Here is a 16,603-nt window from a genome sequence, read left to right on the forward strand (position 1 = left end):
AGAGGACCACAATCCCCTTTGGCTTCCTTCGTTTATTGTGGCGTGGTCTCGTCTCTGATAACTGTAACATTGAACTTCTTTGGCTTCTTGTTTCCAGACTTAGTCCAATAATCAATTGCATCCAAGAATTTAGCCAAATGAGAGCTCCATCCCTTAATCATATCTCTCAAATCAGACAATGATATGTAATTTATCATGCTGTCATATACTATTGTCTTTAGGGATGAGAGTTGAAGCTCGACGAGAAGCCAATGAGTACGGTCTAAAACAGGGATAAACACCTGCATCGAAATATAATAATTCAAATTGCGCGCACTTATTTATGAACACCCTTAAAATATTTAAACAAATATACTAACCTTATCGACCTCCCACCATGCAGGATAAAGTTTAGCTTGTCCATTAGCCAACACATATGATTCCTGTCGTTGATTCTTCAAGTGAACTACCTGAAAAGACGTCGGCATAATTGTATATCGCGTTTTTTAATATTTTTCTTTAATTTCCATACAATTAGAAGACGTGTCACCCATGCATCAATATGTTGTTTTACAAAAAAAGACATATATTAGTGAATTACATAAATTTTAAAAAAAATTAATCAAACTGAAATATAAGAAATATAAGACTTACCCCCCATCGAAATAGCCGTTGTCTTCAACCCCTGATAATACACCCCACCAAGACCGTTCAATCAACAAATGCATATCATCGTTGAGTTTGTATATGTCAGCGTAACACCCTTGGCTCCGCTCATGTAGATAAAAATTAACTGCGGTCTTAGCCCAAAGGGTATTATCCAGAATTGTTTCCGGTAGTTGTTTCCTCTCCACTTCATCTGCCGGAATGGTACTGGCCGGTAACTTATACGAAAGCCAATAGTCAATCATCATGTCCGGCATGTGAGGGGGCTTCTCAATAATTCGATATATTATGCCGTATGAATCGGGCTCTAGAATGTTGGGAGGGACCTCTTCAACGATGACAATGGCCTCTTGAACGGTGGGAGGGGACTCTTGAAGGATGATAGGGGCCTCTTGAACGATAGGGGAGGCCTCTTGAACAATGACAGGTGAGTCGGGCTTTTTCTTACGGATTCTTCGCACTATTGGGGTGAATAGAGACGTACTGGCACGTGCACGCCGTCTGATGCGTGAACTCCGTCTTGCAAAAAAAACCCGACGTAGAGCATCCACCTTAGCGGGCCGCTAAAAATAAATTAATACATAAATCAGTAAATAAACAGACATGATATTAAATAGTGAGAACAAAGACAAATATATTTCAAACTTGCACGGTATTCACCCAAGTCATTATTATATCATTGTTCACAAAATGCATCAGATAACATTCCAGAAGTAAGCACTTATATAAACATTTAAAAGGACAACATATAGGTTTAGTGCAGGTTCAATGACAACATAAAGAGTAGTAGTTTATTCTTGAAACTTAAATTTTAAACACTGTGAAGTTAGTATTTGTCTTTTGGTTGAAGTAATGCAATTCATTCAAGTTTCAATTTGCAGAATAAGAATAGAATCTGAAACTTAAAATCGCAACGCGAAAATGACTATCTCAATGCGAAAATAACTATCGCAATGCGAATTTGACTATCGCAACGAGAGAATCGCAATGCGATTTTCATTTCGCATTGCGATTCTCTCGTTGCGATAGTCAAATTCGCATTGCGATAGTCATTTTCGCATTGCGATTCTCTCGTTGCGATTGTCATTTTCGCGTTGCGATAGTCATTTTCGCGTTGCGATAGTCATTTTCGCATTGCGATAGTAAACTATTATTCTTCTGCAAATTGAAACTTGAATGGATTGCATTACTTCAACCAAAAGACAATAAAAAACAAATACTAACTTCACAGGGTTAAAGAATAAACAGTTAAACAGTATTGGCAGCAACCGAATGAATTTACTAAGCAATCTAAGTGAAATTACGAGTAAATTTATCATCAAGTTAAATATGAAAAATATTAAACTTACCTCGTTGCGTAGAGTATGAACCTCATTCTGCAACGATGCTACAATCTCACGTAGAGCTGCTACCTCACCACGTAAAGTAGACACCTCAACACGCCATGCACCATTGTCATCGCGTAAAGTACCGACCTCCTCACGCAAGGCATTGACCTCATTACGTAACTCCCCTAACTCATCCCGTCGAGGTGGAGGTTGAGAACAGGGAGATAAACGTCGTGACATCTTTGCCGGTCGCCTATCATGAGGTGATGGTGGAGAAGAGGCTCGATGATGTGACATAATAGGTGATGACTCTCGTTGTGGAGGTGTATATTCGGGTCGATCAGGTGATGGCTCTGGGTAAGGTGATGGCTCTCGAAGTGGTGGCTGCTCATCATCCGTGCCATAAAAAAAAACTTACTAGCTTACCACCAATCAGTGGCAAGCTCAGCTTCCGTGGGTGTCAACCTCTGTAATGGAGTGTTGGCCTCCTAACAATATAAAAGCTCAAACAAAGTTAAACGTGTACTAGTAATAACTTGTTTATAAACATATGGTAGTATTTGTGTTAACTTACATTATTTATTGTAGTATATGGTAGTAAATCTTTCCATTGCTGCAAGGACCGTTTCCTCTTCCAGGAAATAGCCCTAGGAATATCATTAGAAGTTTTTAATGCATATGTCTGCATGGCGGGAAAGGCCTCAAATATCCAAATCTACAAACAATATAATAACAAACATTAGTAATTGTTAAAGAATTAATTATAATTTTGGAAACATTATATAAAAATTATTACCTTAAAGGCCCAAATAAAGCCTGACAAAGTGTATTTAGAACCATCGCCACGCAAACTTTTCCGATCATTAAAGACAGACGACAACTTATTCCATGTAGCTCTCCATAGATACGAACCCCACGGAAACAGGTTCCATGCATTTAGGTCCTCTACCAATTTAATTAGATCATTAGGAATAGGTTGTTGGGCCTCTCTGCCTAAAAAGTCGGCTTGCAAAAGTATTAGAAGGCATACTCGGACAACATCAACGTCATCCATCCGAGTAAAACCATCTTTCTTATTCAATAATCTCATCAAGTCTTCCACGTGTAAATTCGACTTCTCCGTTGACTGCTCAGGAAAAACCCGGGAAAACCATGATAGGCGGGTAATATGTCTAGTGTACCGATCTACATCATCGTGTCCGAAGCGTAGACCGGTGATTAAGCAAAACTCCTCCCGCCCAAAACACGTATACGCCGGTGGAAAATCAAACCATATCTCTTCATCACGACGTTGTATAGTCTCTGGTAGATCGCTAGTCATGGTTTGAAGAAACAGATGGGTCAACATAGCATCTCCACCCGGATGTTGTACTTTCAGCCATGGCCCGAAGCAAGTATCCTCAAATATTTTTCTTTGTGCAGGTGAAAGTTTCGACGCAATTGTTTTGGCCAGGCTTACTTTATTTCTTAAGGTCAATTGAGCCGAATAAAAGTTCTGCAAAAACAATATACATACCAATTTAGATATACCAAACGCTACACTGTGAAGATATAAACAATAAACATAAAGAGTAGTAGTTTATTCTTCAAACTTAAATTGGCAACACTGTGAATTTAGTATTTGTTTTTTGGTTGAAGTAATGCAATTCATTCAAGTTTCAATTTACAGAAGAATAATAGTTTCTGAAACTTTAAATCGCAACACGAAAATGAAAAGCGCAACACGAAAATGACTATCGCAACGCGAATTTAACTATCGCAACGCAAGAATCGCAACGCGAAATGAAAATCGCATTGCGATTCTCTCGTTGCGATAGTCAAATTCGCATTGCGATAGTCATTTTCGCGTTGCGATTCACTCGTTGCGATAGTCATTCTCGGTTTTAAATACTAAAATTGAAAGAAACTTGAATGGATTGCATTACTTCAACCAAAAGACAAAACAAAGACAAATACTAACTTCACAGGGTTAAAGTCTAAACAGTTTAGCAGTATTGGCAGCAATAGAATGAATATAATAAGCAATCTAAGTGAAATGGTTAATCTATTATTGAAAACACTAGTAAACTTATCATCAATTTCAATATGAAAAATCTAATAATAATTCAAAAATTTTAAAATAAAAATAATTAAAAAAACTAACCCTCGGTGGTTGATTTGGTTGATTTTCCATTTCTGACCGTGAATGATTTCGCCATAGATGGAGACTGTTATCGTCGTGGGGACTGATTTCGTCGGAGATGGGGACGGATATCGCCTTAGAGAGTGAGACATGAAGATGAGACTGAGTTGTGATTTAAGGTTTTAGGTTATGAGTTGCGATTACAGAATATACTGTGGACGGTTCAGTGTTCCGATATATTAATATATTCTTGTTTGGAATTTGAAAAAAAAATACACGTTAATACTAATGACGCTATGTAAATCGCATTACGATAGTCAGATTCGCATTGCGATTTACGTATTCGCATTGCGATTTACGTAATCGCATTGCTATTTACGTATTCGCATTTTGATTTACGTAATCACATTGCTATTTACGTATTCGCGTTGAGATTTACGTATTCGCATTGCGAATTAGGAAAATCGCAACGCGAATTTAGGAAATCGCAATGCGATAGTCAGAATCGCGTTGCGAATCTGAAAACTGATTTGCGATACCGGAGATCGCGTTACGAATTATTGATCGCATTACGATTTAGTTGGTCATTTTGACAAATCCAAAAAAAAATTGGTTAAAATCGTATATTATAAGGCATTTTTGGTCACTGAGGTTATTTTCTCATATATATATAAAATCGTATATTATAAGGCATTTTTGGTCACTGAGGTTATTTTCTCATATATATATATATATATATATATATATATGAGAAAAGCAAAATTATGAACTCCAAGAGACATTAATGCTTTTATCCTGCACGGTTTGTTGCAAAGGTAGAAAAGAAGAAAATAAATATGGAAGAGCATTGTGATTGGAAATCTTTGGCACAGTTCAGTTTGGTATGTGCTAATTGCAGTGGGACAATCGAAGGGACCAATCCCATGACCAAAGTTATGTGGTAAAATGACCCACACTCAAACGATAAGACGTATGTAGGCACATGAAATGAAATGTCTGTTTACATATTAGGCAATACACAACAAGTACACGCACTACACTCATAGCCCTCCTTGCTTGTTTTTAGTAGAAGAAGATGCGTTACAAGTGATCGACAAGCACAATCCTGTCTATGCACAAAATATATTCTAGAACAAAAAAAAATGAAATTGGTATACGTGCCTTGTGATTGTCCATGGCATTTCACTGACAAAATTCTGACGCTGTGAAACGAATGGATAGTCTGGATAGAGAGCAGCCACCTTTATTAGTGGATGTCGTTCAATGAATCAAGGACGCGGACCCTTTATCTGCTGCTGCACTTGCTTCACACACATCCTTAAGGCTGCTAAAGAAACAACATTAATCTGATAAAAGATCACACTTTGTTGTTGCAGTAATTAGCACTCTTGAAATTTCTTGGATTATTAGTACAATTAAACCCACACTACAGGCCTACAGGGGTGTCTACATTCCTATCAATGACTATTGTTAGAGTGGGTTAGAGAAGATCAGAAATAGCAGGCAAACCAACTCAAATCGGACGGCTAAGAGATTACAATTACTAACGATTTTTAAAGATTTTTTACTGGATTTTCTCATACACTTTCACTTTTTTCTCCTAATGACTCTCTACTCGATCGTGCTTCTCGGACTGAAACTGCACCGGTTTGATCTGTTGTTCTTTCAATCACCTGGAGTTAACCGAAACGGATTCATCCTCTTTTCTGTAAACCGTATCTCCGTTTAGGAGATAAACGGTCTGGATCGTTCTGTTTAAGAATAATTTTTAAAAGAATTATTAAATTTTGATTTCATGAAAAAGATTAAAAGATCTGAACGAAAGAAAAACAAAAGGAATCTAAAACTGAACAGATATCAAAAGAGAAAACAAACCTGTGAGTTATCTGAAGCATTTTCTCTCGACCTTTTCAACGAGAACAAATTTGTTGATCTAGAGACTTCTCTTTCACCAGCGGAATAATCTCCGCTACTAGAAGAACTGGACGGCGGCGGAGGTGTATCCGCATCTGCTGATGACCACGGCACCACCTGATTATCTCCGTCCTCCACATCATCTTCAATTGACACGTCATCATCGGAATCACCTCCCGCATCCTCATCGTCATCTCCTTCATCGTCGTTGTTGATACCTCCGTCAGCGTCATTTTCAGCTTCACTCTCTTCCCGATCACCGCCGTTAACGCACCTCTCGCAGACGGAGACCGTGTGACCGAGCTTGGAACCAGTAGCTCTCCACGAAGTGGGAGACTGACAATCGTGGCAGAGAAGACACCTCACGTGCCTCGCCACGAGGAAGTTGGCTCCATGGACTACAGCGTCGCAGCCCCAGCACAAACTGGCTTGGTCCGATTCACAATACGTCGTCGCCGCCAACTTGCAGAGCTCACAGCTCTTCATCTCCTTCCTCATTTAAACCAAATCACAGATATATTTCCCCTCGATCCACCAGCGATTTTCTCCTTTCGTTTTCTCGAAAGAATTCCTACGTTTCTTTCTCTCTCTTGTGTATTACACAAAATAGGCGATTCAGAGAGAAGGGGAGAGAGAAGAAAAAGAACCAAACAACTTGCAGTGGCCTATAGGAACAGCCTTACCCTTTGCTTTAAATTACAGGTTTACCTTCGCAATTCGCAATTAACCAACCACCACTCGAATGATATTTTTACTTAATTAATTATATTTTCCTAATATAAATGATATGTAGATATATTCTTCGTGAAAATACCTTTTCACCCCCCAGTTCCTATTTCAAATTCTATCGTCCACTTCAAATTATGAATAAACGTGAACGACGAAATTTGATTTATATCAAGACGAAAAAGAAAGGGGGATAAAATTGTAAATCAGTAAAAGGTACGGAGGAGAAGCAAATTTTGGTACGCTGGAGTCTAGGGTTTTTTGTGTGAAGAGGAAGTGGAAAGGCCAAAGGGTGTGTGGCTCGAAGTCCTGCCAGGTGTCGCAATATAAAAGAGCAAGATCTTATGTGGTGCAACGTGTTGGAACTCTTCGGGCCTCGCCTCTGTTTCCTCGGTCAGGTGCATTTGCTTGAACCCAAATATATCTTTTTATTTTCTTTAATTCAAATAAAATAAAAGTATTTAAAAAGTAGCACGACAGGTCTTTGGGGTTAGACGGTGACGTGTCGGTTGGGAGTGGAGATATCGATTCGCTTAGCTGGCATTTATCCGAAGCAGAGCTGAGGTTTATCAACGTGGCGGCCAAATGATTTTGGGGTCCCGCAACATCGGCGATATTTTCATCTCTGCGCACTGGAGAATATTTTACCAAATTGATCGCTGGATGCGATTTTTAGGACCATAATAATACGATTGGTTTTGGCGATTTTTCGGTTTTCCAAAGAGTGCGATGAGAAAAATAATAAAATATCTTTTTAGAAAATAGTAAATTTTGTAAATAGAAAGATTAAGATAACTGTTAATACTAAATCATTCTCATCCTCTCAATTCAAATCAATATATTTGGGAGGAGAATAATATTTTTTTATGAAAATATAATATAGGATAAATCATAATACCGGTCATCAATCTATTACTTTTTTTATTTATTTTATTATCAAACAATTTTTAATAAAATTATCATTTAGCACATATGGCAAGAACTCTTAAGTTTAACCTCGGGTCTGGCACTAGCAAAAGAACTTGCATATCTAATCTAATAGTGGAGCTGGATGCAAAGTGGGTAATGTCGATATCAAGACGGTGGTTGAACCGCCAAGGAAAACGATGAAAATGATTGGGGAAGTTTTTATGATCATATAAAATCCATCCAACACTGCCTCATTATTATTATTATACTAGTGATTTAATTAATAATTATGTATGATGGTGATGGGTTAAGGAAAACCTATGGCAGAGCTTTGACTATCCAACAGATACATTTCTTCTGGGGTATGAAGATATATGGATGGTAATTTAGTTTTAATTTCATGGACCAGTGGACTTTATGTTCAAACAAGATTCGCGAGCAAGTCGATTGGTTGTCATGAACAAGAGTATCACTTACCGGAGATCATGGCGGGGGTCAGGTGAAATCTTTGAATTACTCAACAACTTGAATTTTAGCGGGGAGAACACACTAGTTCACATGCACGAAAGTCTGGTGATGAATCTCACCGGAGAGTTGTAGTATTGGAAGTTCGATTCGTAAATGAATAAAAGGTCATTGATATGGTGGGAGCCAAGGGATAGGTGCGGTAAGTACAATTACTGTGGAAACTTTGGCACCTGTAACGTCAACAACAAGTTACCACGCAAATGTTCACCTGGTTTCAAACCTCAACTCCCCGAGAAATGGGATGCTGGAGAATTTGAGGAAGGTTGCTCAAGAAACTCTGCATCTCACGGGATCTACTTCTTGAGCTTGAAAAGGATGAAACTGGAAATATCCAGAACTACCGTTTGATGTTGATGATGAGAGAGCCTGTGAGGTCGAATGCCTCGGTAACAGCCAGTGCCAGGCATATTCAGTAAATGCTAGTGACCCTAACAGGCAACTTTCATGGTTAATATGGACAGACGAACTCGAAAATATTCAGAACGACCAAGTTGATGGCTACGATCTCTATGTCCGTTTGCCACTGTTGGATTTAGGTACTTTACTCTTCACTCTTTCCATAGATCAATACTTTTATGTTGGCTAATTTAGTGCACCGCGGATTCTATAGACAATCTGCATACTATTTTAACAAATGCAGCAAAAAAGGCTAATGACTACGATCCCAGGGTAGTAAGTTTCCAGGAGGACAAGAAATAGCTATAAAGAGGCTGGCGGCGAGTGTTTCCGGACAGGGCTCGGATGAATTCAAAATGAAGTTGTGTTGATTGCTAAACTTCAACACCGGAATCTTATGAGGCTATTAGGCTACTGCATACAAGGAGAGGAAAAGATTCTACTGTATGAATATATGCCCAACAAAAGCTTAAGACTCTTTCTTATTTGGTTAGTCATTGAAACCTCGTCTTATTCAATCCAGATTGACTATTTTATTGTGCAAACATAGAGAGAAAATATCTGATATACATGTTATGGTCTTCGATGGCGAATTTTAAAGACAATCGCTGAGCCTGCAATTGGACTGGGCGACACGGTTCAACATCATTTTGGGAGTCGCTAGAGGATTGCTTTATCTTCACCAAGATTCTAGGCTGAGAATCATCCACAGAGATCTGAAAACTAGTAACATATTACTAGACAAAGAGTAGAGGTGGTAAACGGGTCATTTGGCTCGGGTTTGGGTCGGGTAATTTCGAGTCGAGTAATTTCTGGTTTAGATTAAATTCAGTTTAATTTTGTTCAGATCGGATCAGATCTGGTTCGGATCTAGTTCGGGTGTACGGTGAATCAGATCAGGTCGGGTGATTATTGGATCGGTTGTTTTTCGGTTCGGATCAATATCGGGTCGGTTGATTTTTGGATAAGGTCAATATCTAGTCGGGTTAATAACAGATCGGTTGATTTTTAGGTTGAGTTAATACTGGATAGGTTAGATTTCGGGTCGAGTCAATATTGGATCGATTGATTTTCGGTTTAGGTCAACTTTTAGAACAGCACAATTCAGGTTGAATTGGTTGTGACTCTAATCAAAATCAAGTATATATATAATAATTGATATATACTTGTAAAAATATGTCTTTTTATTTGTTAATTTTATCATTTAGGTTTAATTTCAATTCACAATCGTTCAATATTTTAAATTAAACCATCATTTAAAGATGATAAATCGATAATTTGACACAAATATGATCCTATAATACGTGTTAGAATTTGATATCAAAATTTTATATTGATCTCGTATGAAAAGTTTATAATGAGAACTATTTGATAAATAAATAAATTTTTTATTAAAATTTTTATTTCCAATTATAAATTTAATATTTTTATTAAATTTTAAAAAATAATACATAACTTTATTTGTTAAGTTTTAGACTTAATATAAGTAAAATTTATATATATTTTTTATTATAAATCTAATATTATTTCATTTATTTTAGTCATTTTCTATTATTTTTATTATAAATCTAATATTTTTATAACAAGTAAGATAATTAAACTTTATTTATTATTGTTTTAAATCTTACAATTAAATTATTACTTTTATATTCCTCTTAAATTTTCTATTATTTTATTATAAATCTAATATTATTAATAAATTATCAATTTTATTTAAATTATTTTTTTATTATTGAAAATAACTTTTATCGTTTAATAACTTTTAACAATTTCAATCTATTCGGTTTACTTTCGGGTTGGGTTAATTTCGATTCGGGTTGCTTTTGGTTCGGGTTAATTTTAGTTTCGGTTCTGGTTGATTTCGGTTTTGCTAAATTTTGGATTGGGCATAAGATCAAATTTGATTATCATGTTTGAGTTAATGTCGGGTATTGAGTTGGATAAATCGGTTTGGGTAATCAGATTCGGGTCAACTTTGTCAAGTCTAACAAAGAGATGAATCCGAAAATATCTGATTTCGGCTTCGTACGGATGATCCAAGGAAAACAAACTGAAGGAAGCACAGGAAGAGTAGTCGGAACATAGTGAGTTCCTTATTTTTCTTATTTGCAGCAGCACAAATCTGTTCCTTTTTTCCATCTGCATATCTAATCGTACAGATTGTTTTGAAATGCAGTGATATATGGCACCGGAATATGCATTAGAAGGGATTTTCTCGGTAAAATCAGATGTTTTCAGCTTTGGTGTAGTGATGCTCAAGATCATTAGCGGGAAAAAGAACCTGAGGTTTTATCATGTGGAAAATACACCAAGCCTAATTGCTTATGTAAGTAGAGATGAACGTTGCATTCAACCATGTCATGTATTCTTGATTTACAATTGGCATTGTTTTGAAAACCGGACCGGACCGGCCGGTTTAATCGGGAACCGTTGTCTAGTCCGGTTCAATCTAGTCCGGTTGAACCGCTACTAATGAACCGGCCAGAACCGCTGAACCGTTCAAACCGGACCGGCTGAAAACCGGAAAAAACCGAGAAAAACCGCCAATTTTTTTTAAAATTAAACCAAATAACGTCGTTTGTTAAACGAGCCAAGTCAAACTCGAATATTGCTGAGCTCGACTCGAACTTGAAAAATTTAAAAGTAAGCTCAACTCGATTCAAACTCACGAGCTAAAAATTATGAAGTTTAACTCGAACTCGAAATATAATATTGAAACTTAAACTCGAAAAGGCTTGAACTCAAAAAAAAAATTAGAAGCTCGATTGAAGCCTAAAATTCGAGCTTAATTGAAGTGAAAGAATAGTTCACTCAATACTTACCAAAAGGCTCCATAATTTTGAATGTCAAATTACCTCTATTATTTATAGAAGTTAGTTGGGATGATCTTCTATGTTTCTTAGCCATGTGAGATTGTTTTTAAAAAAAAATTTAAACCAAACAATATCATTTTGTTATGATTTTTTTAGCCCCAAATTTATTTTTTAATTATAGTTATATAATTATATTTATTATTTAATATGTTTTACCTTAAATATTATATTGTAGTTAATTTGAATCATTTTGTTTCACTTGATTTTATGGTTTTTAACTTATATATGTTATGACTTGCTTTGAATATGAATTGTGATATAAAAACTTATTTTTTATTAAATATTTTTGGTATTTTTATTTAATTTTTTAAATAATTATGACGTCGTCCGATTCTTCCGACCGGTCGGACCAGTTCGACCGATTGAACCAGTGAACCGGTAGCATGGCCGATTCGCTAACCGGTCCGGTTCTGAAAACTATGACAATTGGAAATTGTAAATGATTTTGCAGGCATGGAGATTGTGGCAAGAAGGTAAGGGGTTGGATTTAACAGACGACGAGTTGCGACGCAAGCGAGGTGTCAAGGTGCTTGCAATGTCGGGCTGTTATGCGTGCAGGAAGATCCCGGCGAACGCCCCAACATGTCCAACGATGTTGTCTTGCTCGGTAGCGAAACTGTGAGCCTTCCGGTTCCGAAGCAGCCTGCTTTTCTGACGAGGAGAACACTTTCTAGCACAGCTTCTACGTCAAGGCGAAGATTAGTACTGAAATCACTGCATCTCTTGAAGAAGGCCGATGATCCTTCAAACTCTCGTCACATAAACATTGTTTGTAATAGTTTATGTGCCTTTCACATGTCCTTTTTAGTCTCTTTTTTTTCACAACAGTACTTATCTTTCAAAATGAATTATTTTCTTATTTTATTTCACCTTTCACTGTCTGTGTCTACTTTAATCCTTAAAAATGTTGCATATGATTTCTTTAACTTTACACTATCGTTCTATAAATTCAAAATTGAATTCCTATCTCTATCAAAATATTAGTTCTTCCATGTATATTAAATATTTTCTATAGAAAAATATGTTTCGCCCCAGCAAAAATCATAAGTCCATTCTTATTTGAACATATCCACTCGAATACTTAACAATGATTATAATTTGTATATATTATTATTATTGTATCATTAATGTTTCAATTATAGTAAATTTACATATATTTTTTTGACAAAATATATAATAATATTAAATAAATTTTATTATGATGTGATTATTGTAATATATAATAAATCACAGGTTTTGAATACATGTAAAATTTATTGATATTACATTCTAGAAGATTAGTGTGTGCACAAATAAACTTACTTCAGTGGTTAAAGAAATCGTTGTTGTTCTTAAAAGTCACACGTTCGAGCATCAGTGACTGCAGTAGGGTGATTGAACGGTCATTATCAAATGATTGAGAGTATTAAGAACATATATTACTTTATAATCACCTTAACTTAATCAAAAAAATATTCTCGTGTAAAGTTTCATTTGATTGATTTATGGGCAGGATAACAGGGCATAGTTGAGGCATGTGGTCAAACTCCTCGCTCATGAACCATGGTATTACCTTCGCAAAACAAAATAACCGAACATCTCAAAGCCATCATCATTAGAAAGTGGCATTTGGGAATCAAATCAAGTAGAGTACAGGGTCGTTCCAATATCATATCTATCAACTTTTTATTCGGACCAACCATTAGATCTTTAAGTCAATTTAGATTGAATTGGGTATGAGTCAAATTGACTATGTATAAAAGTATTGATATATTAGATTTGATCATATTTAAGTAAATTAAATTCGAATTGCTTTCAATTTTACTTGTTTTTTATTTGAGTTATTTTCATTTCTAGTTACTTACAATTCAAGTAAAATTATGTCGCAACCGGCCCCTCGGGGGAAAGGCCGACAAGTTATAATGATGGGGTTTTTGAAATGTTTGCGAAATGATTTTAGGAAATGTTGGCAGTCGCCACCAATCATTTTAAGGTTCGATTGGAACACCATAAAAACCATATAATTTTAATGAAACATTTTTATTTTATCAAAATATCAAGTTTGGGGTATGCAAAAACCAAAAAACAGGATCAAGAGTCAGTTACGCGTGGGGAAGCATTAGCATCCCCACGGCGCAAAAAAATTGGTATCTAGTCGATTATCCTATATTTGAAATCGAAAGTTTTGAGTTCGAAGTTTTATTTAATTTAGAAATCACTATAGATGCAGAGTTGAAGAGTGTGTTAGTTTATTAAAGCCAATAATATTCACCCCCAAGTATGAATGTGGGAGCCCAATAATCGTTTATTGCCTCGATATTTTTCTTAAAAATGAAGAGTTTTAAAAAGGATGTTCATCTACTTCGAGAATTACTAGCAATCACCCCCTGAGCATAATACGGAGGATACGCCATTAAATCCTTGGTAAATCAACATTGCCTTGTTATTTTAAATCCAAATGCAACCAAACAACTTTTTATTATTTATAATTATGCTATTGTTTATATCCTAAAGTGTCAAATTATGTAATTTAAAGAACCTAGGGCACTAAATCTAGAAATAGATGATCTAATATTAACCCTATTTGATTTTAACTAGTTATTAAATCGAATAATCGAGATGGTCCCTTGAGCATGAAGGCGAGGGCCAACTTAGATCACTCCCTAAATTAGAGGAATAAAATGAAATCTAACCTAAAGTGGAGGCTCTAATTGTAACACCCCCAACCCGTACCCGACCCAGATACGAGTCTGAGGTGTCACATTGACTTTTCAAACTTTGACTCTTAAAGAAAACCAAAGAAATTTTTTAACTTTCATTACAATAAAAGTTGTTGACTTACAAAAAGTTAACTAAATCCATATAAAACCGACCAGAGCATTCGTAGTTAACAACTATTTACATGACAACACACTAAATACAACAAAACATATACTTTGTTAATTACTTCTGATCTGATCTTCTAGTAGTGATGCTATCATTGCCACTCCTAATTATGACCTTTTGCTTTCTTGGTATCTGTGTGTAAATTACTTACACGCTAAGTCACAGACTTAGTGAGGCATAATATAAATATATAGATATAACAATGCATTCATGAACATGCATTCTTACCATCTGATCATGACATTTTAATTTGCATGCATATGTTACACTATAACATATATGATGGTGACATGCACATATAAAACATATATTCTTATGCTAATTTCACTTTAATTTATCTTTGGATTGCCCATGTACATTATCGAGAACAGAAGGTACGCGAGTACACTGAGGTTGTGCACAATTTGTCACCACAACTTGAATAAAATTCCACTAGGGGCACTGAATATTTGTCCCGAAGGACCACTATATCCCGAAGGACCACTGATAATCCCTCGACTCTTGGCATGCTAATTATACCTACATCTCTCATTTTAAATAACATGGGCTTAATGATAAATAAAATTCTCATTTCCATATCTCTTCTATCACTTTTCACATAAACACGTAATTCACTTCATATGAGTACACATGATCATTTCCATTATTTCCCCTACTTGAATGGATTCTCATATAATTGAATTCATTCATATAAGTTCATATTTAAAGCCTAAATGAATCATGTATGAAATTACCATAACATGAACACATATATAAAATGCATGTGCATGAAAATGAAATTATAAGTTCAACTATATGAGATAGACTCATCGCAAGTCTTATCTCAATACAATTTCATTTAGGATATGCACTCACCTTAACCTTTCTTGCTTGACTCGATACTAATCTTTCGATTGTTCCGGAACAATATTACGTTCTGTATCTACATATAGGCATGTAAATGAACTGAACGTTCAGCGAACCATTCATGAACCGTGCGGTGGGAAGTTCGTTTATGTGCGTTTATTTATTAAATGAACGAACATAAACAAGATTTTGTGTTCGTTTAATTAAATGAACGAACATGAACATAGGTCTCGTTCGTGAACGTTCGGTTATGTTCGTTTATGTTCGTTCGGTTATGTTTGTTTATGTTCATTCATTTATGTTTAACCCAATCTTCTTAAATCAATTTTGGTGACCAATTTGTAAATATCTTAAAAATATTAATTAATCTGATATTCTGATTACCAACTCCATAATTAACCCAATTTTATTTGGAGATTAAATATAATATGTTAACCCGTGAGGCACCTCGTACCTATATTCATTTTCCCTTTTTTTCCCAAACCCTAGTGTTCACTGGAGAGTGGAGACGATCGCTGAAAGCTTCAAAACAAGTTATATTATAGTGCAATATGAAGTTTTACAGGTCTGTGTTCATCTCTTTCTCTATTTTATTTGGCTTAATATTTGATATCTAAAGTTATTGTGGGTATCTTTACATTTAAAACTCAAGAAAACATCATACTTCTTTCTAGAAATAGATGGGAAGATAAAGGTAACAATCGGAAGAATATGAGCATCAGTAAAGAAAAATATATATATAATTTGCCAGAAAACAAAACAAAGGTTTCTATGCAATTTCTGAAAATGAGTGTAATAGCGGAAGTAATAGGTTTTCTAGGAAGAACCCATTAATAAGTAGAAAATACACTTTGACAATGAACTTTTGTTTTCATAGTTCTTGTGTGACCTTTAGTTGTGGAGTAGACTTTAGGTACATTAAAATTTTGAATTGTGGTTTAGCAATAATATCAGTTACGATATGTAGTATCGAAGGGATTTCAGATATATGTTATTGCATTGTAGTCCAATTTTTATCGTTCGAAATCTTCATGTTGTTAAATTTTCTACTCTGCCAACGAAAAGGACCATTATTAACAAACCTCACTAAAGTCTGACATTGATGTTACAAAACTTTTAGCCAGCGAATTTATTAGAATAAAGTAGTGGAAAATGATTGTTCATATGTAATCTGGACCACTAAGATAAATGTTATAGCATTAAATTAAAGTCGTGTGAATCATTTAATATCTTTAAAAGATCGATTGAAATATTTAATATCTTCAAACATTTCATCACTGTTAATCAGCTCTTACGCTATTTATCACTGTAGATTTGGTTGATTTGCATTGTCGACTATTTTTCAAGAAAGAACAATGGAAGGTAGGGTCTCCAACATTTATGTTCGTGTTCATTTATGTTCATGTTCGTTCATTTTTTAAATGAACGAACATGAACAAGTTATATTCCTT

General features: G+C 35.4%; 2 protein-coding genes across 2 annotated transcripts; one reads left to right on the forward strand and one right to left on the reverse strand.

The window, feature by feature from the left end:
- Positions 1 to 5,080: 5,080 nt before the first annotated feature.
- On the reverse strand, positions 5,081 to 6,736 carry LOC120178131 (putative zinc finger protein At1g68190). Its single transcript, XM_039184077.1, has 2 exons — positions 5,971 to 6,736; positions 5,081 to 5,846 (listed from the first exon to the last, which is right to left on the reverse strand). The coding sequence occupies exons 1-2, from the start codon at positions 6,505 to 6,507 to the stop codon at positions 5,790 to 5,792; spliced, it is 594 nt and encodes a 197-aa protein (XP_039040008.1). The 5' UTR covers positions 6,508 to 6,736; the 3' UTR covers positions 5,081 to 5,789.
- Positions 6,737 to 10,570: 3,834 nt separating this feature from the next.
- Positions 10,571 to 12,219, forward strand: LOC120178179 (cysteine-rich receptor-like protein kinase 15). The gene is made up of 3 exons (XM_039184114.1): positions 10,571 to 10,652; positions 10,745 to 10,894; positions 11,893 to 12,219. Exons 2-3 carry the CDS (start codon positions 10,751 to 10,753, stop codon positions 12,061 to 12,063), a joined length of 315 nt encoding a protein of 104 aa, XP_039040045.1. The 5' UTR covers positions 10,571 to 10,652; positions 10,745 to 10,750; the 3' UTR covers positions 12,064 to 12,219.
- Positions 12,220 to 16,603: the final 4,384 nt, after the last annotated feature.

The sequence above is a fragment of the Hibiscus syriacus genome, unplaced genomic scaffold (genome assembly GCF_006381635.1).
Source record: "Hibiscus syriacus cultivar Baekdansim isolate YM2019G1 unplaced genomic scaffold, ASM638163v2 tig00112344_pilon, whole genome shotgun sequence".
Classification (NCBI taxonomy): domain Eukaryota; kingdom Viridiplantae; phylum Streptophyta; class Magnoliopsida; order Malvales; family Malvaceae; genus Hibiscus; species Hibiscus syriacus.

Bases quoted from the DNA above. Each gene is read 5' to 3' on its own strand.
- LOC120178179 (XM_039184114.1), top strand. From the start codon at position 10,751: ATGGCACCGGAATATGCATTAGAAGGGATTTTCTCGGTAAAATCAGAT. The intron at 10,895-11,892 runs GTAAGTAGAGAT...ATGATTTTGCAG, and splicing joins CACCAAGCCTAATTGCTTAT to GCATGGAGATTGTGGCAAGA.
- LOC120178131 (XM_039184077.1), bottom strand. From the start codon at position 6,507: ATGAGGAAGGAGATGAAGAGCTGTGAGCTCTGCAAGTTGGCGGCGACG. The intron at 5,847-5,970 runs GTTTGTTTTCTC...ATTCTTAAACAG, and splicing joins ATGCTTCAGATAACTCACAG to AACGATCCAGACCGTTTATC.